This window comes from Daldinia decipiens (assembly GCF_022478715.1).
Source record: "Daldinia decipiens strain CBS 113046 unplaced genomic scaffold F4813scaffold_23, whole genome shotgun sequence".
Classification (NCBI taxonomy): domain Eukaryota; kingdom Fungi; phylum Ascomycota; class Sordariomycetes; order Xylariales; family Hypoxylaceae; genus Daldinia; species Daldinia decipiens.
Window position 1 is genome coordinate 459793 of NW_026054566.1, and position 22225 is coordinate 482017.

A 22225-nucleotide genomic window follows, 5' to 3' on the forward strand; every position below is an offset into this window, starting at 1 on the left:
ATTTAAAGCGTTATAATAAATATAAAAGATAATTTTTAAAACCTTATAAAAAATATCTTTAAATATAAATTAATTACAATAATTAATAAATTTAGTTATAATAATATTATTTAATTATTTTAAATAAATAAAATTATTATATATATTTCATTAATAACTTTACTTTTATAACTGCTTTAAAAATATAAGATTATAAATAAAACTTTTATAATAAACTACATTTACTAACCTTATCCTAATAAATCCTTTTAAATATTAAATATAAATATTTATTTCTTTATAACCTATAACTTTAATTTTATTATTATCTATTATAATATAATTATTTAATAATATTATTTTATAATTAATAAATTAAAATATTTTATTAAATATATAAATAATAATCCTTAAATTTAATATTGTTAAATTTTTTAATAAATATTAAATAATATTAAAAATAGTAATATAGGTTAATACCACAAAAACTGCACCTTTTTTTATAATAATTATACACTTATTTAATTAATTATTTTTATTTTTTACCCCTTAAACCTTTACCTCCTTTTTTAAAATTTCTATCTTAACTACTAAATTAAAATTAATTTTTAAAATTAACTTTACTAAAATAATATTTACTTTTTTAAATTTAAAATATTTAAATCTTTTATCCTTAAATATATAAAAATAATTTTCAACGTTATAAAAATCTTAACAAACCTTACATTCAACATTACAACTATAATTTTAATATTTATAAAATTAATTTAAATTAATATTAACCTTTTTACGCTTATTAAAATTATTTTATTACTTTTTAAAAATTCTTATAAATTATAATAATTTTCTTTAACAATTAAATTTACCTTTTTAATTAATATTTTCACTTTTATCAATACTATAAATTAACCCAAAAATACCTTTAATTATTTTTCTTTTTCTTTTAACACTTTTAAAAACTTATATATACCTCCATAACGCCATAATCACCTCTTAAGATATTAAGGTTCCATTATATATCTTTTTATAAAAAATAATATTTTAAATAATTACTTAATCCGTTAATACAAATTTTAAAACTAACGCCAATACATAAAACCACTCTTAAAAATTTTTAATAGTAATTAATTTTAAATATTTAATTTTAATAAAAATAATAAATTAATTAATTATTTAAATTTTTTAATTTTTAAATATTTTTATAAATAATACTATAACCTTTACATAATTATTTTACATTTTATACTTTAACACATATATACCTAAATAATTTTTTAAGATATTATACATATCCCAAATTATATATTTAAATTATTATATAATTTTAAAATAAAATTTTAATATAATTTAAATAATTAATTATTTTAATTTAATAATTTTTTTTTATTAATTATATTTATTTTTAATATATATATATACGTTTAATTTTTTTAAATAAAGTTTTTATAAAGTTTTAATCATCTTTTACATTATTTAAAAAAGAAAAAATTAATTATTTAAGATTAATATTATTAATAATTAATCTTTTAATAAAATTCTTATTTTTATTATTATTCTTAAATGGAATTTAAATAAATTAAATAATTTTTTATAATTTTAAATTTAAAATATTTAAAAAAAAGGTTTAATTTAAATTTTAAATTCCTTGTATATATTAATATTATTAAGATTTATTTACTCCTAAAATTAATAGTTTTAAACAAATAATATAAACGTTTTATTTTATATATTTTAATCGTTAAAATACTTAAATTTAAAACTTAATAATAATATAATAAAATTTATAATAAAATAAATAAATAAATAATAATTTATTTAAAATTTATTTTAACGTATACATATTATATTATATAATACCGGTTAAGATTTTATCTTTAAAATTTATACAATTTAAATATATAAAATTTTTAATTATTATATAATTAATACATATTAAATAAACGTTATATAAAATTTAATTTATTATATTCTTAATAATTTAATTAATTAAGGTAAAATTATAAAAACGTATATTATACCGCTATTTTATATAAAACTAGGGATTTTCAGGTTATCTGATATGGCTGACTAATTTGACAGTAGGTTATAGGTTCTGGCTCTTATCTCACGTGGAAAGTGGATGGGTTGGCCTTTTATTAAAATTTACCTGGCCTTTTAACATTACTATTAAAATATTATGTAAAATAATTACAAAACATGGAACAGTACCTATACTTGTAGAACAATTCCACATAAAATTTTAAAAATAATCCACTTATATAATATCAGCCCCATTATTCTCATATTTCAGCCAATCAGAAGCCTAAAATAGATAGAACGTTCCACCTCCACCAACCGCTCCCATTATGTAAACCATTCCACAAACCTATATTTTCCCGCTATGGTACCTATATTATTAGGTGTCTGTTATATGTACATTAGGTACATATATGCCATACGTACCTACATGTAGGTAGGTAGCTTATGTATTGTACCTAGGTAGTTACCTGACATCATGTAAGTTACCTACCTACCTACCTAAAGGAAGCGCAATCCAAGCTCTTTCAATGATAGCCTGAGCGACGAGTATTACTAGCGTTTGACGTTAAAGCTAAGTTGCTAGCTGGCGGCCTGTGCATGACTACTGGCGTTTGCACCTTCCATCTCCTGCATCAATGTGAATTTATTCTTTTACTAGAAAAGTTGGAGCTTATTTTTATTTTTGCTCTCTTTTTGGCTCTTTCTGTCCACCATTTGGAACTTGCAAAAATGCCTCTCGGGTGGTATCTCGCTCAGGGTTTGTGCCCACTTGGTCCATCTAGTAGCGATGATGAGGAGGGCCCCTGCGAGTTGCCTAATGGCCGAATCGTTTGCGGTCCACATGGCCTTGTCGTTTGTGGAAAATGCTGTACAGATTACAGCTTCATAGGCAGTTCTTCGGATGGAGATGAAGATTACGACGATGACGATGACAACGAGGATGATGATGATAGCCCTATGATTGATCCCCCGATTAACGAGGACGGCGATCTTGATCCACCACGTCTCTTTGGAACGGAAATGAGAAGAGGTACTGGCCAGGTCGTCCCTGAGAGGTTCACTCCACCGACGACTACAATTATGCCAACGGAGCTGTTTCGCGTCCAGAAGACTTATTCTCGATTGACCAGGTAAGAGCAACGTACGGAAAAATATATCCGCCTCAGAATGAACCATCTCTAAGGACAGGCTCGCTGATATGCATTGTTAGATACATCCACCGCGATGACCCCCAGACGGTTCTCATCTTCACTGACGGCGCTTGCTTGAATAATGGCCAGCCAGACCCCAAAGCCGGCTGGGCGATCGTCTATGGACTTGGACCCACGGGCGAGCCGTTAATCGCATATGGCAGGTTAGAGCGCAAGGGACCTTTTGGTGACGAGAGCATTCAGAGCAGCAACAGGGCCGAGCTTCGTGCTGTTATTGCAGCTTTGCGCCTCCGATACTGGCCTGGGGAAGGCTTTACTACTATGGTCATCGCTACCGACTCGGAGTATGTAGTTGAGGGATCTACAAAATGGGCCAGAGCATGGTCCAGAAATGATTGGAAGACAGATACAGGCGCGGACGTCAAGAACAAAGACATGTGGGAAATGCTCCTGGGCGAATTTGAGAGATGGGAGGAGGAAGGTCTCTCTATCAAATTTTGGAGAATCCCAAGAGACTGGAACAAGACCGCGGATGCGGCTGCGAAGAAGGGTGCTTCAGAGAATGAGGTGCCTAACCAGTGGGTGGAGATGCATGGTGTTCTTTTTTAAGTAGGACACTTTCGTTCTTAGAGAACCCGTGGATCTTACTATGGCATATGATCTACGTGCAATGGACATCAATACTAAAAATAGATGCAAAGGATTGACTTACACGAGTAGCGCTTTATTGGGAGGAGGTGTCCGAGGTTTTATCGGTTATCAGCCTAGAGGTTACATCCGACCCCGCCGAAGCTCAAGTATAGAGTTAATCTACATGAGATAGTGACACCAATGGGCTAACCTAATCCAAAGGCTAATCATAAGATAACAACAACATTGAGGTCATCTAACAACTAACATTAGGTAGTAAAATGATGGAATGGTATTAAACATAAGAAATCCAATAACATTGAGAGTCTAACAGTCTAACAGTCTAACAGTCTAGCAGCCTAACAGTCTAACATGGCTTCACTCAATTACGGGACAACGGCACCGCCTCAACAAAGACATAAACTCTCCGAATTAGAAGACTACCCACGATGGAATGCCGAATTAATCGAGGCCTTACGCGCGAGAGATTTACTTCCCTTCGTCACCGCGAGTATTTTAGCACCCGCCGGCGATAATGATTCCCCAGATTATCTGCGATGGCGGAAGAACCGCCTCACTGTCTTGCTTATGATGAAGCGTTCGCTATCGGCAGATATGAAATGCAGACTTTCCAATGCCGGGTGGGATTTCGGACGTAGCAGAGACCCTAAGAAGATGTATGATTTAATTCGTAAGGTTGCTCAAAACGGACAAGACGACGAGAGCGACACGGCTTCCAAGCCCCCGTCGCCACTGGAGTCAAATGCTATGGTAGACGATCTTACCAAAGAAATCGAGTTAATAGAACAGGAAGATGGCGAGGAGGACTGGACTGCCGTCGAAGTACCGTCTAAAGAGCCACCTCCCGAGTCAATTCAGGATCGCGTCGTACGTGTATGGAACGACCTCCGTGACTTGACGGCTTATTATGATATCGATGGCTCCGCATCGCGGAATGCGAGGTTAGAGGTATTCTACCAAGATGAACTCGCAGACCTCGAGAGACAGCCTTTCGACTCCTACTCTTCACAGGATGATAAGGTTGACCATCTGCTGCTTCGGAACTACATACGGCGCGCACAACGCACACTTGAGCTCGACAAGGCTCGAGATGCCAAGTTTACAGCCTTCATTGAACCGTTTGCTGCGCCTATTACGACGTGGTGCGAACAACGCCGACGCGTCGAGCCAATTGATCCCAAGGCTCTTGCTGATAGCCTTACTGCGACGGAGAAGCTTGTCTTCGAGGCTCGAGATCACGTTAATCACAATGCCAGCAAGTACTCAAAGGCTACTGGGCATCGTGCCGTCCGTAGGGTCGCAGCTCTGCGAAAAAAGCTCGCGAAGATGTACTCTTTCTATAAGGATTACGATCCCCTATTCGACTGGTGGGTCACAGAGCCTTATAAACGCCTCGATGTAGCTCTTGGTGATATTGTAGCTCTCTTACGCGAGGTTCTGGTAGGCGTAAAGCCCGGCGATGAAGAGACTATCGTTGGAGAGCCCATTGGACGCGACGGCCTTCTGAGTGACCTCGAAGCTGAGATGATCCCATATACACCCGAAGAACTTTTACGTATCGCAGAGAAGGAATATGCATGGTGCGAAGCAGAGATGATCAAGGCATCGCAGCAACTCAACTTTGGAACGCACTGGCGCAGCGCTCTCGAGCATGTCAAGAATCTGTACGAACCACCGGGGGCATACCCAGCTTTCATCCGGTCGCTCATCGACGAGGGTGCCGCGTACGTCAAAAAGCACGATCTTGTAACAGTACCACGCATCGCCGAGGAGGCTATTCGCATGACTATGATCGAGGCAGAGCGACAGAAGGTGTCGCCGTTTTTCCTCGGTGGTCCAACTATGCAAATGTCTTATCCGACGCGGGATATGGCACACGAGGCCAAGCTCATGTCGCTGCGCGGTAATAACCGGCACTTTGGGCGAGCGACAGCCTTTCACGAGATGATTCCAGGTCATCACTTGCAGATGTTCATGGGAGAGCGGCACCATCACTATCGTCGCGCGCTTTTCGACACCCCCTTTTTCGTGGAGGGATGGGCGCTTTATTGGGAGATGGTACTCTGGGAGCGAGGCGACTTCTTCGTGAGCGCTGAGGATAAGATTGGCTCGCTGTTCTGGCGTATGCACCGGTGCGCGCGCATCTTGTTTTCTGTGCGTTTCCACCTAGGCCAATTAGACGCACGGCAGTGTGTTGATCTCCTCGTCAACAAGGTGGGCCACGAGCGCGCAACAGCTGAAGGCGAGGTCCGGCGTAGTCTTGGCGGCGAATATTCGCCTCTATACCAGGCCGGCTATATGCTTGGAGCTCTGCAGCTGATGCGTCTGCGAAAGGAGGCCTTGGGAGATGGACACGGGAAGATGCGCGAGAAGGAATTCCACGACCGGGTCCTACGCGCCAACGTCATGCCCATTGAGATGCTGAGAGCGTTGGTTCTAGACAAGGAGCTCAAGAAAGACTTCAAGTCTGAGTGGAGGTTCTATGAAGATAAGCTATAGCGGGATAGCGGGAAGCTTCTTCAACTGAGGTGCACGCTGGCGTGTTTGCTATGTCTATCGCTCACGGTATGGCGTTCTGATTATGGATTATGACTTTATGTGTATGCAATATCGATGCCGTTCACATTACTGGCTCCTTTCTTGGACTCTATGTCCCACCTCCAAGTATCAAGCTTGTTCGGAATTCCTACTCTATACGAACTATGGAACTGTAGATTTGGTCCTTCCTTAGCCATAACGATGTGAAGGCCTGCGCTGATGCGTTGTTGGTCTGCAGTCTTAACGCAGCTGTATACTATTCTCTTGAGGACATCACATTTACAACTTTAGAATACATTCAGAGCAGTCCGGCCTTCCTAGTTCCAATATGATACCATTATTCCCGAGCTAATTTATTTTCGTGGAATTAACCATAGCCTAGCCCGTACCATGAGTATAGCGGCTCCAATCGTGTCTTATCCTGATCGAAATGATCAAAGATATCCCCATCTCGTTCGGCCCACATCCGCCGCATAGCCTTCCATGTAAACTTGTTCTCGTCGACACCGACTTCCCCGAGAGAGGCACGTTGCAGCACGCTTTATACCCAAGCATGGCAAGCTCTCTCGCGCTCCTCCGTAAGCATAGTTGATGCCTGTCGCAGGCTCGGAATGGCTGCCTCCTCTTCGGCCTGCAGGTCCAACAGGAAGCGCACCGCCACGCCAATCTTTACCCGCACAACGCCGAGCTCTTTGACCAGCTTCCTCTCTTCCAAACCCAGCGGAATTGTCTTCTATTCCCTAATCAGCCTCTCGAGCGAAACGGGCCGGCTAACTGCGCTGTGTAGACGCGATGCGATACGTGGTAGGTGATAACATTGAAAATCCCGAGTTCACGAGGGATGAGGGATATTGTGCTTCCTAGATTTTCTCCCACGGGGGTTTTAATCTTATATTGCTGATTTTTCAAGCAGCTCTGAGCGATTCTGGGCGGTTTTAAGCTCGGATTTGCCTTGAGGTTTATTTGGGGGGTTTTTTGTTGCTTTTTTCTTCGTCTAGGAAAAGAGGTAGTCTTATCAATTTACCTTGCCCAAGTTCACGAGGGATATTATGCCGCTTAGATTCTCACAAGAGTTCAATCTTGTCATCAAAGTTTAAGCAGTTTTAAGGTTTTCTAAATTTGGACTTGCTAAAATAATGAATTTTTATTTGTTGGGTGTAATTTGAACGGTAGGGAATAACTGTGTTATCGACATATAGGGGATGGGCTTGGAGTGGGTTTAGTACTTCCTTCGTACACGAACACTTTGCTTTTGTTATGCTATTTTCACTTTCATTCTCATCCCGTCCACTGGTTTAGAAGTGACTTGTCGTGTCTGTAGCGTCTATATCAATACATGGCTTAAGGGGAGAACAAAATCATGGTGAATTTGCTTACGTTGTAGAGTTCTGACTTGACCTTAAACCGCCCTCCGTTAGCTCTAACTGGTAGATTCATTTCGTCCATCTCAATCTCGCCAAGACCAACCTTCACGAAGTTATATCGACGGGCTACAACAGCAATGATGACACGCAATTCGATGTTGGCAAACTCTTGTCCGATGCAGCTGCGAGGTCCACGCTCGAAGGGCCTCCAAGCACTATGAGGGACTTGGTTGGGAGGTAAGTCGGTCGAATGCTTCTTAGATAATTCATCGTCTTCCCCGATCCATCGCTCTGGTACGAAGGTATTGGCCGAATCACCGTAAACATCAGGGTCCCGGTGTATGAGACTTTCACAGTTATATATTATCATTCCATCAAGACAATGGTCCTGGCCGTCGGGTGTCCGTACAGTGCCCTGTGCCGGGTGCAGATGTTCGCGCCGTGGCAGCGGGCGGGTGCAGACGCAGCGTCTCTTTAATAACAGCTGCAATATATTTCATGCGGCGCAATGAATCTGGGCCATCATGGGAAAGAAGCTTTGCCCGTATTTCGGCCACGCCGGTCTCCGGACCAAGAATATCGTCGAGTTCGGTACGAACGGCTTTCAAAGCGTGCGGTGTCAGTGATAGTTCGTACAATATCCATGCGATGGCTGTGCTAGTAGTATCGTGGCCAGCAAATGGGAACGTTTTAATTTGATCGCAGGCTTCATTTATAAGCTGGGGTGTAAGAACTTCGGTATCCTGTAAAGCGAGTGAGAGGATGCTGCGGGCGTTATCTCTTTTGACGGTATGGTTTCGCTGGATTATAGCTTTCACGATCGTATCAATACGTTTTCCAAGACGACGACGTTTCAATATCGTCCGAGGAATCAGCCACCAAGGTAGGTCTGCCTTGTCATCTGCATAGGCACTGAGTAGCTCCCTGTAAGTTCGTATAAGCTCGCTCTGGCTATCGGGATTGGTATGTTGGGCGTGAAGATCCTCGCCCATAACAACCGCGCCAATTATATCGAACGTTAGATTAACCCCAAAAGGAACAAGCGAAAAGTCATCGCCTGTTCTCACGAATGAGTCTAGATGCTCGACAAAGCTAATAGTCTTATCCAGAATGCAAGGCAACATAGTTATAAGATGCCGGGGTGCGAACCCTGGGCTAAATCTTTTCCGGAGTGCTTTCCACTCTTCACCATGTGAAGCAAGTATGGATGTTGGACCAATGACAGGTTCCAAATATCTTGGATTGGCTTTGGGAGTACTGGTTGGAAAGATTTTAGAGGCCCTTGATACTTGCTCGGCGATTTCATGGCTACGAACAAGAACCATCGGACGATTGACAGGGCGCAGATCCACAAGCATCAGCGGTGGTCTGCCTAGATCTTCGTTCATTTGTATGAAAACGCTATCTATACTACATATTAGAAAACCAAGAATATCTGGAGCACTTGGAGCTAATAGGCCTTATGCTCACCCGGATGACGGTCTGCAGGGCCACGTGCAAGGTATTCACCCATCAGCTTGAGATGACCAAGCAGTAGTGAAGGGGGCAACTGAGGAATACCAGCATGCTGTTGGAAACGCTTGTATCGTAGCTTATTGTAGAGATATGCCACGAGTAGCGACAAGCCCGCGAGTATTAGTGGTTTCAACATGCTGGTCGTCAAATGATGTTAGACAATGACGTGTAGGTAAGTAGGTAACAATCAAGAAATAAAGAGTTGGGAAATACTGAGGGTCAGGCAGTTTTTGTTAGAAAAGGGAGCAAACGGTCATGTTGGAGCATGCAGTTAGAAGCGTGCGTTACACGAATAAAATGGTAGAGTTGGAATACAATTACAACAATCAATATCAGCGTAGTTATCTAAATGTTGCTAATAGGTATATACATGTATGTTAAAGCTAGAGCTCGATATAGACAGGCATTACATTATGAAAAAGAAAAAAGAAAAGAAAACCCGAGGGCGTTTGTGCATCTTTGAGGCTTTTACACACTTATTTATAGCTTGTACTTGGAAACTGGTGATCCTGACCGCCGTGTAACAATGACTTTGTATTAAATTAGGTACATTTATAATGGCCCATGAAATAAGACTCTTAGAAAATTTTAAGAGTTAAATACTAAAGTGGTATAAGTCAACGCTCGCTTAATTCCGATGAAGATTTAAAGTAATATTGATATAATCATTTCTACTCTTTTGAATTACACAAACTAAATAAGTACAAATAACACCCAAGTTATTTTACTAGCGTTTAAAGGTTAATCTTGTTATGCAACCCATCGTTAGGAATATGTCCTCATTGGACTCCTTAACCTATCGACCGATTGACGTCGATTTTAACAGTTTGGTAAGAAGTCTAAGATATAATATGACCTACCTTTTCAATGAGTGGTCCGCTTATGCGGGGAGCAACCGTGGGTTTAAATGCCAATGAAAGGCACCTGCTTCTAGCGGTTAGATAACGACTCCTATACCGGTGAGATATCTTACAAATATTAGCCTTTATCGCATTATATCCCGAGTTTCGGCCTCCTTAATTCTTTTTAGAAAGAATAGCCATATTTAATTAACATTTATGCTAGATGAGCTGTAGAAAGAATAGTAAACATAAATAAAAATGGAATATAAACGCCAACCCGAACGAAACGCGACACAGGTCAAGCCACGTCTAATTATTCACGGCGGCGCTGGCAATATTACACCCGAGAATTTAGGCCCGGGGAAATATAAACAATATAGACAGGCGCTTCTCACCATCGTATGCACTTATCTAACTACCTATTCATTCATCGAGGAGAAATAAAAGCTAAGCCGTATATAATAGGTGTCCAAGGCGGATGCTTATATACGCACTCCCGTGCCGTCGAGCGGAAATAACTCTTCTGAACTTGAATTTCCTTCCGCTCTCGATATCGTCGCATACGCCGTGACGCTCCTGGAGAATAATCCGCTATTCAACTCAGGCCACGGCGCCGTATTCACGCGCGATGGCATCAACGAATTGGAAGCCTCCGTCATGGTATCACGGGGTCATGCCAAACGTGGCGTCGGGGTGACCGGCCTGCGTAGGGTGAAGAACCCGATATTGCTAGCGAAGGCAATGCTGGAGCACGGAGACAAAGACCTGAGTAGAAAGAACCAGTCGGGATTGGCCCAACCGGACCTATTAACAGAATCCGGTGGTCTAGAGACGGCTGATCTTGATGTGCCGTCGGCGCAAGCCCACACGCTTATCCACGGGGAGACGGCCGAAACATTGGCCAAGATGTACGGGCTTGAACTAGTCGACCCCAAATACTTCTTCACCCAGCACCGCTGGGATGAGCACGTACGAGCGCTGGAAAAGGAAAAAGCGGGAAAGGGCCTGGCGACTTGGAGCGCTGAGGAATATCTACCCCAAGGCACGTGCGGCGCGGTCGCTTTAGATACGAATGGAGTCTTATGTGTGGCTACTAGTACGGGAGGTTTGACGAACAAACTTACTGGGCGCATCGGTGATACACCTGTCGTCGGCGCTGGCTTCTGGGCGGAAGAATGGGTCGAGACGGGCGAACCAGGTGCGGCGAACGCTTCGAGAAGTATTAAAAGATATTTGCCTGGCTTGCCAGGTCCAGTTGTAGATCTGTCGGCGAACCTACGAAACCTAGTCGCCGACTGTCTACCAACTCCCTTCGTATATTCTCCCGTTGCCCAAATGACTCCCAGTGGCGGTGACGATCACTTACAAACGACACGCTCCATCGCTTTATCGGGTACTGGAAATGGCGACTCCTTTCTACGAGTAGCCGCTGCCAGAACGGTCGGCTCAATCGCGCGATGGGCGAAGGTACCAGCAACTAATGCTGTGTATCGCGTTGCTGGAACAGGTGGGGAGCTACAGAAGAGCGCTGGTGACCGTTGGGGCCAAACAGGAGAAGGAGAGGGTGGTATGATCGGTATAGAGAGCATAGTGTCGCGCGATGAATCGGGTCGTGTGGTTAGTACCTCTGCCAATATACTGCAGGATCATAATTGCGGAGGGATGTTTCGAGCGTGGATTGACGATGACGGGAAAGCGGCAATGAGGATTTTTCACCCCGACAGAGCAGACGAGCTCCCAAACTCAATGGCTATGATCGGGGAGGGCGAAACCGAGGACGTTTGGCGCTGGACTGTTGATAAAGCATAGGGTATAGAATCACTAGACTAAACTAGACTGATTAGCTATAGATCCCAAGGCGAGACTTCGACACAGATAATCTAAAAGTAACTGTGTTCGTTAATATTAGGTAGTGTATTTGGATGTGGGTGTCCGCTGAGCAGGGACACGGCTTATGGAGGACTATCGACAGCCAATCCTGCCTCAACACAGCGGCAATATCCTCTTATTTTACATGTCATTCATCGCCCGACCATCCGTGTTGGTTATGCAAAGACCGCCTAGACCTGAGATATAAATACACGAAACCGATTCGATAATAGATCGGAAAGGAGCAGAGTGGGAATATTTTTTTTTTCGTCGCATTCGTTTTCAAGGATTCTATGCGAAAGCCTTCTCCGCGTCGGGCGGTGGCGGAGGCGCCTGGACGAGTATTAGTTTTCTACTTTTCGAGAGTGATGGATTAGGCGATCATGAAACTTACCTCTAATTTCGTTGAGCCCGCAAGCATTCTTTGGAACCCTATACCAACACCTTCGATGACGGCAAGGAGAACGGCGCAACCGATAGCACCGTTTCGCGCCGCCTTATATCCTCCTCGGACAGCTAGAGCACCACCGGTGAAGAAGCCCGCAACTAACAATGTTGTCAGTATATAGTTTCCAGGAAGGTACACAGACAACCTACTGATTGCATTGTAAGGATCTTCCTTTTTCCGTATTCCCTTAACCGCGCAGTCGAACGTCGAGAATAAACCACCCCATACACCTATTCTGTAGGTAAGCTTCGTAGAGATTGCGAATGACTTCTAGTGTCTAGTGCCTACCGAAGTTGCCACCTAGTACCGGTGCTCTCGCCTTAATAGCTGTGATTGCACCTATTCTCCTCTCGCCCATCGGACTGTTCCGAAAACCCTTGATACCGTGCCATATAGTTCCGCCGATTGCCTAATAGAAGACAAGCATTAGCTCACGTCTTCGAGTTTAACTGGGAGACAGCAGCAAATTAGAACAGGTAACATACACCCATAGCAAATGCACCTCCAAAATCGTTCAGAATGACCCATGGGCAAGGGTCTCTTGTGTGATCCATCTTAAGTGTCTGGTATAGTGGCGGGAAATTCTAGAATTTCGAGGTGGGATGACTAGAATTCTACTGATTGTGGTCGCAAACAGTATCTCAAACGACTATTGGCAAGTCTTACTCGTATGGGACGAAGGGGTATTGCGACGACGTTCGTTTTTGTCAGGGCGGGCAGGTTTTTGCGTGGAGTGTATTGTAAACTTGAAAATAAATCTTGGATCTTGTACATGAAGAATGACCTCGATACAGAAAATTGTTAATTCACTTTGGCGCACAGACCATATCGGATGCTGTGATAAGTCTTCTCCCGATAAGCGATAAACGATAAGTAACAAGCTACCCTGCCGCCCAGCCGCCTTACCGCCATCGTGGCTCGGCCCCTCATCCTTGTAAGTCTCAATTACTTCAGTTCTTAGCGCAGGCTTGCAATGGCTTCAGCTCTTGTTTAGTCTGGTATTATATAACACCCTAACCTAGTACGCAGATAAAAAGGAGAAGTTTGTCAATAGCTAGTTACCTAACTAAACTTATTACCTTAGTATATAACCCTCATGCTCTTTTCGATTATCCATACTTTCTACTCATATAATATGTCTTTCTGCTAACGAGGTAAACAAGATCGACGTTGAGGATTAAAGCCTATTATGCTTGTGCCGGTATCGGAAGCGGACATCACATCCAAATTCATACGATTACAAAAATAGAGCACATAAATAGGGTTACCTAATGTAGAGTTTATTCAGCCGTACATGTATGTAGTAAGAAAATTGTGCCATACCTACAAGATGACTCGAGTTACCTACTTTCCACCGGTATTCGCTTAAATTTATTTTCTTATCTGCCTAACAGCTACATAGTACCTACCTAGGTAACAGATAAAATACCTAAGGTAGGTATTTACTACCTAGTTAGGGAGTTTGTCGCAAATTAGAATACATATAACGTGTGAACCACGCTAAAATTCATCATTCTTCTTATACACCAATTTAAGAGCTCCCTTGCAACCTACGGTCTAGGTAGCACACATCAAACATATTGCATGGCTTCCATCTTTGTACGAGTATATACCTAGTGTGTGTATACCAAGGCTGTGTGCTACGTTTCGTCTTGATAGTCTTTATACATATGCCCAGACCTCTTATCTACCATAGGTACCTATTTAATACAACATTCAGCATTTAAGACAGTTGTTTCAGCTACGCTTATGGGATAACGAAACACGAAATGAAGTCCACTTTATCATATCTCACGTATTGACGGCTAGATATCGCGTCATAGGCGCCAAAGCCGGGCAATCATGTCTGACCGATATGCCTCTCCCCTTATTGTTAGCCACCAGCCTTTTTATGCAAACTGGCCAATCGATCTTCCGAAAGTCCATATGAAGAAAATTCCGCACACCGTAACTCGGGAGTTGGGAACATGTCACTTACTTAAAAGCCTCAGGCCCGCTCTCCCTGTTTGCTTCGAACGTGTTCTCTTATGCATCCCTTGGTCTTATAAGCCAACACAGTGAACACAGTGAACACAGCCAACACCATACTTGCAGACAACAAACAAAGACTTGTAAGCAAGCCATGGCTGTAGGGCTTAGCGAGATGGCTAGCGAGATGGCTGGCGCGTGTCAACGCTGTCAAGCGATCGAGGACGAAGAGACGGAAAAGAAAGACACCAACGAAGCTCTCAAGAAGCTTTATGCCAACAGCGTTAAGACTGCGGCCTGTAAGTTTGACCGAGTTCGTCACGATCTTATATGGAATTAGTTTTCCGTGAAACAGCACAGCGCCCTACCAGCCTACATCCCACAACATCTCCAACTTTCCAATCTGGGGAGACATTGAAGGAGATTGACCAATGGCACTAGCTTTGGGCAGAAACACGTTACATATCGGGCAAGCTGCCGGGGTCCCAAAAGCTGCTTAAAGTTTTACTAAAGAAACCCCAGAGCTAGGTACCTAGGTACCTACCTAACCTAACCTAACCTAAGGTACTAGTGTAGCCCCACCATAGTATGCTAGATACCTCCAGCTAGGTATGCTGGAATCTGGGGCAGATGTACCTGAAATTGCTGGAATCCCCTGAATCGCGTCACTGCAGACGCTAACGTCTAACCTACATAGAAGCTCTCCACATTCAATTATCTTCCTGTCAGTCATCACGCCACACGTCATTTTCAATTCTTTTCAATTTCATTACTGAATCCCATGACCAATTTTAGCTGTCCTTAATTCAAACATATACTCAAATCTCTCTTCTGAGAAGGGTCAATTATATAAACCTCTATTTTTTTTATCTCTTCCTTTAGATACATGTTTTTAGAGCGGTAGTTAATCCGGAAATAGCAGCCATGCCATCTACAACCACGACTTCGGCCCCATCTCCAATTCTCGAAATTCCTCCTCATACGACACCCCAACTACACCATAATCTTAAGCACGACAGTTCCGTTCTTGCGCTTGCCGTTGGTAATGACAGTATTTATGCCGGAACGCAAAATGGAGAAATCGTCGTATGGCTTCTGGGCACATTCCAGAAGACACATCACGTACAAGCCCATAAGCGTAGCGTTATGTGTCTCTTCCTCTCCGATGATGGCTCCCTCCTTTTTTCCAGTGCTAGCGATCCAATCGTAAACGTCTGGTGCCCCCGAACTATGACCCGTCTTTATGAGATATATAGCACCAACGATTCCTTTGGCGACATCTTTTCCGTCTCCTACTCCTCCCAACTTGAAACCGTCTACTATGGCGCTCAAAATACTTCCATCCAATGGGTTAGTCTCAAGGATCCTGATAGACGTGTCCCCCACGATTCTCCGAATCATCCCGATCGACGGAACCACCGATTCTTCGATTCTCGAGCTGTTGGTGGAACGAGCACACCCCGACCTACAGACGAACGGTACGACTTGATGCCCCGGTCTCAAACCGTACTGGAGACGGATAAGCGAGCGAACAAGATGTTCGCGCATTATGGTTACATTTATTGTATGCTCATGACAAAGGGTACAACCACTTACACGGAACCGGATGAGGATGTTTTAATATCGGGCGGTGGAGATGGGACGGTAAAGGTCTGGAAGCTTGGTAGCCACGAAATTGGTCCGGACGGGTATGAGAACGGTATCGAGGAGATCATGGTATTAGGGGAGCAAGATGCCATGTCCGTCATGTCCCTTGCTGTTGATGGCTCATTCCTATATAGCGGGAAGCTAGACGGCATCATCGAGCTATGGGACCTTGATACGAAGCAGAAACTAAGAGTCATCAAAGCCCATAAGGGTGATGTCATGGCTATTAAGATGGGATGGGGTTACTTATGGAGCGCAAGTCGTGCTGGGACAGCATGCGTAAGTGAATCGGTCCAGCTAACTAAGATAACCTCTAACAGCCGAGCAGAAACATAACACTGTCCACTATGGAGAGTATCAGCGCGATTCCTCGCAAAATGTCAACCAGAAGTATCAATGCCTGACTCAATGGAAGGCCCACAATGGCAAAGTGTTATCCTCTGCTATTACAACCTATGATGGGAAACACATCTACATCACGGGGGCCAACGATAATAACGTCGCCATCTGGGTGCTTAAGAACGAAGCGGCAACTGAACAGCCATCGCCTGAAGAGCACGAAGATATGATGATTACTTCCCTACGAGAGTTTGTATCATTCAAGACGGTCTCTTCCAGACCTGAGTATGCGGAAGATTGTCGTCGAGGTGCCAGCTTCCTCCGCACATTGTTCAAGAAACTTGGCGGCGACGTTGACATGTTGAGTGATGAAGACACATTTCACCATCCCGTGGTGCTTGCCAAATTTAGTGGGAAACTTGAACCGGCTGAAAAGCGAAAGAAGATCCTGTTCTATGGTCACTACGATGTTGTGGCAGCGGAGACTAAAAACGGAAAATGGAACAACGACCCTTTCCAACTTACTGGAACTAATGGGTACCTATATGGTCGTGGAGTCAGCGATAATAAAGGCCCCATCATGGCTGCTCTCTATGCCGTGACCGACCTCATACAAGCGAAATCGCTAGATTCCGACGTTGTTTTTCTAATTGAAGGACAGGAAGAATCTGGGTCCCGAGGTTTCAAAGAAACCGTGCGCAAGTATAAGGATCGCATCGGCAATATCGATTACATCCTTCTAGCTAACAGCTATTGGCTCAACGACGATACCCCATGCCTTACCTACGGCCTGAGGGGCGTTATGCACGCGACTGTGTGTGTTGAATCGAGAAATCCCGACCTGCACTCTGGTGTTGACGGTTCATACATGGTTAATGAGCCATTGTCCGATCTCATGTTGTTACTCTCGAAGCTCAAGGGCCCGCGAAACCATATTATGCTACCTGGGTTCTACGACGGCATCCTCCCCCTGACGGCCGATGAAGAAGCTCGGTATGATGACATTTTATCAGTTCTGATGGAGCAAGGCCAAAAGGGCGTTTCAGCGGAGGTACTCAAGGCCAATCTTATGGCACGGTGGCGTGAGCCAAATCTTACACACCACAAAGTTAAAGTGTCAGGTCCTGATGGCAGCCTGATAAGCAGTCATGCAAACGCTAAGATTAGCGTTCGGCTCGTCCCTGGGCAGGAGGTCGAAGAAGTTACTAACTCTTTAACCTCCTTCTTGGAGGAAGAATTCAGCAACCTGGGGTCGGATAATAAGCTGAGTATTCAGATCGACAACCAAGCTGAGCCTTGGCTTGGTGATCCCAATAATTACATCTTCCAAACCCTTGAGGAAGCTCTTATGCAAGCTTGGGCCCCCTTGTTCGACAAGGGTAGCAATGGTATCGGCAATGGAGACGGTGTGAATGGAAATAGCACCAACGGCAAACCCAAGCTCCGCAAACCCCTCTATATCAGAGAAGGCGGCTCGATTCCAGCTATAAGGTTTCTAGAGAAAGAGTTCAATGCCCCGGCTGCTCATTTACCATGCGGGCAATCTTCCGATTCGGCCCATCTGGATAACGAGAGACTACGAGTGATGAACCTGCTGAAGAGTCGCGAGATTTTTGCCTACGTATTTAAAAAGTTGTAGAGCAGGGGTGTATTTTGGAATGATTCATGGTGCTGCGGTGTTAAAGGAAAATATACCTATATCAGTTCACTGGTAGCGATGTTAATGGTACATATTAGAAAGTGGGACGACAGCGCGGCGTTTGCGGTACCCTATAGATTATAGAAATACAGATACCCCCGGTGTCAATTCCTTTCAGATTTCTGGAAGCACAAGTTTGTGCCCCCTCTAACCCCTATCTTCTCTTCTAATTATAGCTAAATATTTCCTTCAAAAATATGCGCCAAGTTCTGTGCCGATATCGTGTTAATGACACCTAACTAATTCAATACCTTCATTATCTAATCTTCATTCAACGGCGGCGTCGTTGGTTTTGGCTACTACTGCTCGATACTACTGACTCGGTTGGAGCCCACATATTCAAAAACTGCCACGGAGGAAATAGACATCGCCACCCACGCTGTTGTTGCTGTTCGGGGTGCTCACGCGGTCGCCGGTTGGCATCAGGCTGGTTACGGTCATGGTTACGGGTTGAAGACACCGAGATGGGTCGTGGAGGGGTGCCACGATAAGTGTTAGGGTCCCGTAGATTCGCTAAATGCTGGCCAAGATGGAATCCATCTCGGTAGGCGATCTCCATGACATCGAGATCCCCTTGATTGGGATGAGGAGGTCGGTATAGGTTATGCGGAGATGTAAAGGCGCTGCGTGGCCCGTATCCCCCAATGCTCGTCTGGGTGCCGCTGTGAATAGATCTTCTCCGTCTCTGGTGGTGAGAGCTAGGAGGTGGTTCGGTGTCCTCTTGCATTTGCTGCCCTGGTGATGAAGGAGGGTTGCCTTCGGGGGCGGTGTCGTACACCTCGTCATTGGGCTCGCTGACGCGGCTCGTACGTGATCTAGTACCCAAATGCCGTGATCGTTCTGATGGGCGATCATGATGGTCCCTAGTCCCGACTCCTCCTACGTTTGAGGGGACCGACACTCGCCGAGATTGCCTATTAGTGTCTGAATAATGCTCGGAGCCTCCGTTAGGTCGACGTCGAGTAGTAGAGGTACCTCGACTCGATCTCCGCGGCCGGTCTACGTCGCGATTTCGCTCGAACACCGCAAAGCCATCGTCGTCAAGGATCTCAACTAAAAGGGAATATCTCTTCCGACGAGGTTCCTCTTCGGCAGGTCTAGGGGAGCGAGAGCTCGATTCTCGGAGAGACGAAGATGGCATCTCTTGTCCCGATTCTATTTCGACTCCGTGGATGCTATTGTACTAGCTTGCGTTCGAGGTTTAATCTAGGTACCATACACGGTAGATCATGCGAATCACGAAGCATTATATACAGCATGGTAATACCGGCTTTGCTGAGAACGTTCTCGATTGCCTAGGTAGTCTCTCAAAGACTATATTTCGAATGCGTTGATCTATCCAGGACCAAAGATCTGCCGTGAATAAAGTCGATCTTTCTTCTCTATAAGACACGTTATTGAAGATCGGGCAATTCTTTATGCATCTTACCATACTACGTGATCCATTCCACTGTGCAATGTCTCTCGGGCAAACCCCGCGAGACCCTCATTTTGTATAAAGACCAACTGTTACTAATAAAATATGTAAAATAAGACTCAGCTTTAGATAGGGAAATGTATATGTCGGGTAATACTCAAAACAATGTCCTAAATTGTGGCATTCTACACCGACATCCACCTACGAAGGTTCGTTTAAATGTGCACTAGGCTTTGCACCCGATATTTTACTATGGCTTTTTATTCTTTCATGTGCCTATGTGTAGAGGAGTGCATGAATATGGATTTATATATATAAGAGCTGATATATGTTAAACGGCTCTAATAGCGAATGGAGGACTCAGAACTAATCTTACCATTTATTATGTTATTGCTTTATCATCCAGCTCATATTAATTTCATGCTATTGCAACATATATAACCCACCTGTTATATGAAATTAGCCTCGCTGCGCTTCCTAGCCGCTTGTTTTGCGCAGTCCTCTTCCATTCGCACACATTGCTGCGCAGAATGCAATAATTGCAAAGACGGTTGACGCGGTAAAGGAATATCTCAATCCATCGTAGTAAACCATTCGTGCTTTGAGCTGGATATCTGGAGGCAGCTCACGTAGTGTTTCGGCGGAGTGACGAATTGCGTCGATTACCTATTATTGCTCATTAGTATACAACTAAGGCTTTGAAGAGTTGAAAATCCTGTAACTAAGAAGGGTCGTACTCTCCATTTATCTGGTACATCGTTCAATACTGCCGGGAGTCGAATACTGAGCGTTGTTTGTACGATTGCGGAAGTGATTGATACGCCCCAAACCGTACCAAGTGATCGAATGAGGTAAACAGTAGACGCGGATACAGCATGATCTAGGAGGAGTTAAGTATACAATCACAGAAGCCTTGCCTCAAAGAAACTCACCTGCATGCTCGAATGTAGCTAGTGACGTGAAGAGAATACCCGGATATATAATACCCTGACCTAGATTTGCAGGAAAAATATAAATGTAGTACTTCCAATTGGAATCTACGAAGCTCAATGAGGTTACCAAACCGTTCCCAATAGCCATCAATATCGCACCAATGCGGATGAGGGTGATTAGCTTTCCCCATCGAGACATGACAATGCCTGCGATGAGACCCCCTATAGGAGTTGCCAACGATGGGATAGCAAGTCTAGCCCCTGCAGTCGTAGCCGAATCGAGAAGTATGATCTGGAAGAATAAGGGGAGTAGGAAGAGATACTACAGGAAAATGTTAATTCCAAAGACATGTAAGCATTGGTTAAGACAACCTACGGCATAAGCGGAGAGCCCAGCGCAGACATTGGACAGTTGTATGAAGATAGGTAAACGGCCCCTCAACATGCGTAGGGGTATGACCGGAATCGCCGTGGTCTTACCCTCGACCCAGAAGAAAATGCCGAAGAGTACGACGCTTCCGATCAAGGATATTATTACCCACGGGCTACTCCATGGCAACTCGTTTCCACCTAAGCTCAGCCCAACAAGCTGAACGGAGATTGCTAAAACTAGAAGAAAAGATCCAAGGAAGTCGACTCTATGCCAGGTTTCCTTCAGGCTTGAACCGCCACTGAAGCTGATCTGCTGGTTCTTAATGACCACGTAACCAAGAATAAGTGCTACGACAGATATCGGGACTTGCTACATACCTACTATTAGTTGAGTGACTTTAGATCCAAACAGGTATACTCACTAGTATAAAGCACCAGCGCCATCCGATAGTGTCAGCTATCGAGCCGCCGAAAGACGCACCGCATATCGCGCCGAAGCCAAATATGCCGTTTTGCATTGCTTGGTACATTCCACGTCGACGGAAAGGAATCATATCGGAATTTACGATGGTAGCTGTTATTAATTAGAATAATCACCGGCGAAGTTATATGAACGACCTACCCATAGTCATGAGGCCCCCGCCACCGAAGCCTGCTAGGGCTCTCATACAGTCGAGCAAGGCGATGCCATTTGCAAGACCACATCCTAGGCAGCCAACAGCAAATGTAATGGTAGAAATGAAAAAGCAAATGCGGCGACCGAAAATATCGGATACACGACCATACAGGGGCTGGAAGGCCGTGCTGGTAATGAGATACGACGTAGTGAGCCAAGATGCGGTGTTGGTGGCATCGAACTCGGAGCTGATCACGGCGTATGTAGCCGCTGTGATAGTGCCATCAAACCCGTAAAGGAAGACATTGGACATGATCGCCATCTCAATCCAGACGAAATAAGGAGGTGCCTTCCAACCATCTTCGCTTGGTGGGACCGAGCCGATCAGGGGTTGGCGTTCTCCGAACTCTGGGTCATGGGAGGCGGCATTAGGTGGTTCAGTGGCATCTTGTTCACTCAGGTTCCCCTGTATGCTACCGCACCTCTCAACTGCGCTATCTAGTATCGCGGATGGTTCATGAGAAGTAGCCATGCTAGTATGATTCAATAAGAGGAACCACTACAAGCTGCGAAGACTCAATTAAAGGGGTGCGAAGGACTACCGCATACGATTTTGCGATGTACCCTACAATTGGCATATCCTGATATTATATGAGCCGAATGTAGTACTGATATAACAGAAGTAACCGGTGTTTAAGATACCGGATGGGCAAGAAACCGTCGAGGGGAAAGGTAGAAAATGCTCCCCGAACTCGGGGTTGCTCTCCGAAGAATGGACCTATGACATATAGACACGGTTCCTTGCATATATACTACTACCTACTTGTTAATGATATGTAGGCTAAAATGATGCCATTGT

General features: G+C 43.8%; 8 protein-coding genes across 8 annotated transcripts; 4 read left to right on the forward strand and 4 right to left on the reverse strand.

Moving 5' to 3' along the window:
• Nucleotides 1-2727: 2727 nt before the first annotated feature.
• F4813DRAFT_381544 (ribonuclease H-like protein) lies at nucleotides 2728-3758 on the forward strand (the record flags this gene model as incomplete). The annotated part of the gene is made up of 2 exons (XM_049245690.1): nucleotides 2728-3128; nucleotides 3209-3758. 2 exons carry the CDS (start codon nucleotides 2728-2730, stop codon nucleotides 3756-3758), a joined length of 951 nt encoding a protein of 316 aa, XP_049098406.1.
• Nucleotides 3759-3926: 168 nt separating this feature from the next.
• Nucleotides 3927-6799, forward strand: F4813DRAFT_135303 (uncharacterized protein). Its single transcript, XM_049238768.1, has 4 exons — nucleotides 3927-3946; nucleotides 4002-4071; nucleotides 4122-6365; nucleotides 6716-6799. Exon 3 carries the CDS (start codon nucleotides 4152-4154, stop codon nucleotides 6297-6299), a length of 2148 nt encoding a protein of 715 aa, XP_049098407.1. The 5' UTR covers nucleotides 3927-3946; nucleotides 4002-4071; nucleotides 4122-4151; the 3' UTR covers nucleotides 6300-6365; nucleotides 6716-6799.
• A 794-nt stretch (nucleotides 6800-7593) lies between these two features.
• Nucleotides 7594-9353, reverse strand: F4813DRAFT_381546 (cytochrome P450; the record flags this gene model as incomplete). Its single annotated transcript, XM_049245691.1, has 4 exons — nucleotides 7594-7653; nucleotides 7716-8117; nucleotides 8185-9107; nucleotides 9173-9353. 4 exons carry the CDS (start codon nucleotides 9351-9353, stop codon nucleotides 7594-7596), a joined length of 1566 nt encoding a protein of 521 aa, XP_049098408.1.
• An 845-nt stretch (nucleotides 9354-10198) lies between these two features.
• On the forward strand, nucleotides 10199-12261 carry F4813DRAFT_135328 (N-terminal nucleophile aminohydrolase). The gene is made up of 2 exons (XM_049238770.1): nucleotides 10199-10458; nucleotides 10525-12261. Exons 1-2 carry the CDS (start codon nucleotides 10318-10320, stop codon nucleotides 11866-11868), a joined length of 1485 nt encoding a protein of 494 aa, XP_049098409.1. The 5' UTR covers nucleotides 10199-10317; the 3' UTR covers nucleotides 11869-12261.
• On the reverse strand, nucleotides 12044-13155 carry F4813DRAFT_135316 (mitochondrial inner membrane translocase subunit). The gene is made up of 5 exons (XM_049238769.1): nucleotides 12862-13155; nucleotides 12665-12785; nucleotides 12526-12606; nucleotides 12323-12474; nucleotides 12044-12261 (listed from the first exon to the last, which is right to left on the reverse strand). The coding sequence occupies exons 1-5, from the start codon at nucleotides 12928-12930 to the stop codon at nucleotides 12220-12222; spliced, it is 465 nt and encodes a 154-aa protein (XP_049098410.1). The 5' UTR covers nucleotides 12931-13155; the 3' UTR covers nucleotides 12044-12219.
• A 1698-nt stretch (nucleotides 13156-14853) lies between these two features.
• Nucleotides 14854-18135, forward strand: F4813DRAFT_135350 (glutathione degradosome). The gene is made up of 2 exons (XM_049238771.1): nucleotides 14854-16270; nucleotides 16320-18135. The coding sequence occupies exons 1-2, from the start codon at nucleotides 15269-15271 to the stop codon at nucleotides 17967-17969; spliced, it is 2652 nt and encodes an 883-aa protein (XP_049098411.1). The 5' UTR covers nucleotides 14854-15268; the 3' UTR covers nucleotides 17970-18135.
• Nucleotides 18136-19400, reverse strand: F4813DRAFT_397608 (uncharacterized protein). Its single transcript, XM_049247959.1, has one exon. The coding sequence runs from the start codon at nucleotides 19168-19170 to the stop codon at nucleotides 18301-18303; it is 870 nt and encodes a 289-aa protein (XP_049098412.1). The 5' UTR covers nucleotides 19171-19400; the 3' UTR covers nucleotides 18136-18300.
• A 523-nt stretch (nucleotides 19401-19923) lies between these two features.
• F4813DRAFT_390816 (MFS general substrate transporter) lies at nucleotides 19924-21898 on the reverse strand (the record flags this gene model as incomplete). The annotated part of the gene is made up of 6 exons (XM_049247072.1): nucleotides 19924-20112; nucleotides 20184-20326; nucleotides 20379-20700; nucleotides 20755-21120; nucleotides 21173-21324; nucleotides 21373-21898. 6 exons carry the CDS (start codon nucleotides 21896-21898, stop codon nucleotides 19924-19926), a joined length of 1698 nt encoding a protein of 565 aa, XP_049098413.1.
• Between the last annotated feature and the right edge of the window lie 327 nt (nucleotides 21899-22225).